The 4,386-nt window shown below is 42.0% G+C and overlaps 1 protein-coding gene across 1 annotated transcript; it reads right to left on the minus strand.

Annotated features, from left to right (window-relative positions):
* Positions 1–2,861: 2,861 nt before the first annotated feature.
* LOC149260876 (protein NRT1/ PTR FAMILY 5.4-like) lies at positions 2,862–3,449 on the minus strand. The gene has a single exon (XM_089461291.1). It carries the CDS (start codon positions 3,447–3,449, stop codon positions 2,862–2,864), a length of 588 nt encoding a protein of 195 aa, XP_089317417.1.
* Between the last annotated feature and the right edge of the window lie 937 nt (positions 3,450–4,386).

Genomic DNA, 4,386 nt, shown 5'->3' on the forward strand with positions numbered 1-4,386 from the left:
AGTGCAGGGTCTGCCACATACCCTACCATTGCATGAACAGATCAGCATGCGTTGGAATGTCTGGATCGAGTTGGAGTCGCCAGGTGAATGGTTCAGCCTGCATATGTATCTGACTGCTGTCAACCATCAGCGTCAGATCTGCACCTTGATTGCATGTACTGGGACAAGACAAACAACAAGTCGAATGTTCTCCCCAGTATGGTCGCCAGTATGTTAGCGCTTGAGATTTCACCTCAGGCTGAGAAAGGTAAACCTCAAGGCTACATCAAACCATTCAGCCTCGTAGCTAGCCCTACGGGGCAGGAGAAGGCTCTCTCCGGTCTATCTCGTAAAATATTCAATGGATGAGATGACCAATATGTTAACACTAATATTAGGCTAGTAAATTGATTAGAAGGATTGATTTGGGGTTTTTAATTAAATAACGGGGTTTTTCTGGGCTGCATGGGCAAAATCACAGCTTGAAACAGAGAAATATAATGAACAACACAGGTTATCGACTGAGGCAAGGTAGGCAAGAAATTTAGCATCAAATCTAGATTTTAAATGGGATGGCAAGACTGGTGAGGAGCTGACAAGGGCATATAACTGAATCCTTGTCAAACAGAGGAAAACATTAAACATGAACAAACTTATAGGCAGAGCATGGCAGGCATGAATTCTTACCTAAACACTTCATTTGTTCAGTTAGAAATGATCATGTAGTGAAATGAAACATAACGGATCAGATATGAAACACAAGAAACAATTATGCTAAATTAACATACCACAGGGATCTCAGAAGTCAGAGCTGTGAAATTTCATTAAAAATCCCTGCCAAAAACTATACATTGAAAGCTCTGTTCTCCAGCACTCTCAGCACTCAGAAACTCTCCCTCCTCTCTTTTACTAACTCTGCCCCATTTTATTACAAAATGATTATTTTTATAAACTATTCTAAAACAAAATCAACAGATCGACCCCACAATCAGGGCACTGTTTGAAACTTAAATTACAAAAAATTCAAAAAGAGAACAACGTTCTATTCTAAAATAATACAATGTCCCTCTAAAAATCCTCTGATGACTAATAAACATGGAGCGCAGATCTTTTTGATTTCTGAGGTCTTGAAATAGGAAATTGGTTCCTATTTTTCTGTTGCGGTTGATGTCTTTGTGGCGTGAATGAGGACCGGATTTAGTGCCTTGGCGGGGTTGACATCACCCGATTCCATATCTAAAGAGAAAACCTTTTTTATTGTAAATATCTGTTATTGGGGCGCCCGCATCATTCGTGAAAGTGGCGGTGGTGATAGTGAGGAGAAAACAAGCCACGACATCCAGTTTCATGGGCAAGATGTTCTAGTACTGCATGCGCAATTGCCTGTCCATCTGTTTTAAACAGGGGCAGCGTTACATATAAAATCCGATGATAATCAATGTGGAGGCAACAACTGTAGCTGCATATCCTTTCTGAATCGGAACTGAAGCCAGGAATAGACCGTTTACTCCTATTTCGATGTTTCTGTGGCATTCGGTCTTTGACTATTTACTTTCCCTCTACCTGGGCCTAATAAAAATAGCTCTTAAACTAAAATTCTGCCTTGAATGAAGGGAACCACCATTATGCGATCAAAAGTGGCTCTGATCCTGCTCAATGAAGTAGAGCGCATCTTCTTTTGTTATGACATCAACACGACTGACTCTGTTTTCGTGTGTTACACCATATATCTTATCTGCAACTTTTACGAGCTCTGGCCTTGAACTGCATAGTCCTGAGCAGTGATGGCTATAGCTCGTTTTGATACCTTGCCTGGAATAGCTCTTGAAGGTGTTAGTCTATGAATAGATCGTGAAGATGAACGGTCTCCACCACCATTTGCAATTGTTTTTGAATTCTTCGTTGCCAATCTTGCTCCGGCACTTATAGCCACTGCTTTTGCTGGCTCGGAACGTTCTTGAAGCACACTTGCTGGCCTCTGGCGTTCAAGAACAGCAGTTAAGGCAGGACCTTGCAATTCTTTCACGGCCTTTGTTATCAATTCTCGTCCACAAACTCGGGTAATTTCAGCCAGACAAGATTCTGCAGCTTTTCGAACCTCCACAGACTTATCCTGCAAATTCATCATTGCCACATCTTGAAACGTAAGTAAATGACATCAATATATGTCCACTATACACCAAATTGTAACTTCCACTACCGCATCCTGCAGATCCCTCACTGCCACATCCTGAAACCTGTAGTTCTCTACTCCTGAAGCAATAATTTATTCGCTCCTCTTGTCCTTCACAAGACACTTGTTCATTGTGCGCAAGCCAGTGATAGTTCGGTCTGAGATTTGGATTGAATTGGTTACAGTTACGCTGCAAATGCACGCTCAGATACCACATGCCGTTATGGTTTACTTTTACTGATTTCAAAATGATATCCTTGATGAGAGACTCATTCAAACTTTCGAGATGAAGAACCTTGAAATTACGGAATAATCGTAGATGCCAAAGAGTTATTTGCTAGGCATTACTGGTCAGAAGAAGAATAGTACAAATTTTCCATTGCCGGCTACAAATACTCCTGTAACTTTAAAATTCATAGAAATAGGAACGTTGCGGAGACCTGGAATAAAACTAGGAATGAAGAAAACTACCAAGTGACAAAAGGCAAGTCTCCAAGTTAAGATACCAAGTAAGCTAAAATTAAGGAGACATGCGGAGCAAGAAGTCGTTTTCCTCGCGCCCGGATGATCTTAAGAAGCAAGGACTTATGACTGTAGGGAGGTGTCTTCGAAGTCATCGAGGGGTTGCAGATTTGTGACGAGGTAGCGTGTTTAAAGGGTTCTCCTCAAATTTCATGTTGCTCACCATTCCCTTGGGATGGATGATCTGCTAGCAATCCATTAAAGTTTCCTTGTAGCCACTTGGAGCCTTTTCATTTCTTTCAAGGCAGCAACAGTCATAGAAAGAATGGAAGTAAATATACCAATACCTATCCTCTGAAGCAGTGTTATACCACGCTCGTTTTTGGTTATTTTTTCTGGCCACTGGAACAAAGATGCGATCATACACAGGCAAGAATGTTGGGGATTGTGCAAAGACAACCCCATACATCAAACAAGCCATCCAAATGGGTAACAATCTTAGAACAAGTTTCACCTCTTCAACATGTGTAACTGTGCATAGTCTCCAGTTAATGTCTTTATGCTTGTAATCTAAATCAACCGCCACAGTTGCCTTGTCAAGAAACCTTAGCTGATTTGTAGGCAAAAGCTCTCTACTCTTTTCACCCTTGAAAAGCTGTTCTTCTTGAATAACATATATTTTCTTTTCTCCCAGAGAAGGAACATAAACATTCCATTTACGGATACTGGCTACAAAGACTGGGGAAATTCCAGTGAACAGACTGTCACCAGGCAGTTTATGTCTGTACAACCTTATCCCACACATGAAAACAGAGAGTGATATTGCCATTGCCATGGTTGGGATACAAAACCCCAAACCCCATCCAACATTTTCTTGACTGTACATGAGGACAGATATAGACACAACCAAGCCACTGGACATTCCAAAGTACCACCAATTGAAGAATGAACTCTTGTGCTTCCTCTGGGTCTCGGTCATCAAACTGGTCTGCCCAAATGCTTGCAGACAAGGTTTGCGCTTTTGCAGAGATAGGAGCTGAGGAAGCGGCTCCCTTTTGAAGAGCTGGAGATAAATTACATAATCTAAAACAACACATTAATGATTTCTTCTTCAAAACAGGGTTTTGAAGAAGAATCAATCTCTGACATGAGATGGAGTCTAACATAACCGGTTCGAAATCTCCTATCAAAGTTAGAACAAGTGTTCCAACAACATCTAAGATTCCGGTTACTCCAAACATTTCTTGAAACCCTACCTCTATAGAAGAAGTTCAATAGCCGCAGAGGGACAGTAACACTGATCCTAGTCTGGGGGCAAATACTTGCGTTACTGAACCAGTTCCATCTGCGACTGGTTCAGAGAGTCTTGCTCCTCAAACAACTGTCGTTGTCGATTCAACCCCTTCTTCGGCACCAGAAATATTTTACGGACCTGACGGTCTTCCCCTTCCACCTGGTTTGATTGCGATAGAGGAAATTGTAGAGGATCCGCAAGCAATTACTCCGACCCATTTTGGAGTAGGGGTCACTCTATTTCCTTCTACATCAGAAGTTAGTCAACCACAAGTGGAAGTTCCTGTAGAATCGCTAGGCAATCTATTGGATAGACTCAAAATGTCTGAACAATCGTCAACATCTAGGACTGTGTCGAATGACACAGCGACAGCAGAAGCCCCTGCCGTCACTCCGACAATGTTTGCCGGCATACCATCTGTCCCGACTAGCTCACAGCCGCTAGAAGGAGTCCACCCAGGGACTATTTCGACAGTGTG

The sequence above is a fragment of the Pinus tabuliformis genome, chromosome 6 (genome assembly GCF_031772625.1).
Source record: "Pinus tabuliformis cultivar Carrire ecotype Pingquan chromosome 6, CPIR1, whole genome shotgun sequence".
Classification (NCBI taxonomy): domain Eukaryota; kingdom Viridiplantae; phylum Streptophyta; class Pinopsida; order Pinales; family Pinaceae; genus Pinus; species Pinus tabuliformis.

Coding starts and splice junctions, on each gene's coding strand:
- LOC149260876 (XM_089461291.1), bottom strand. CDS start 3,449: ATGGCAATGGCAATATCACTCTCTGTTTTCATGTGTGGGATAAGGTTG.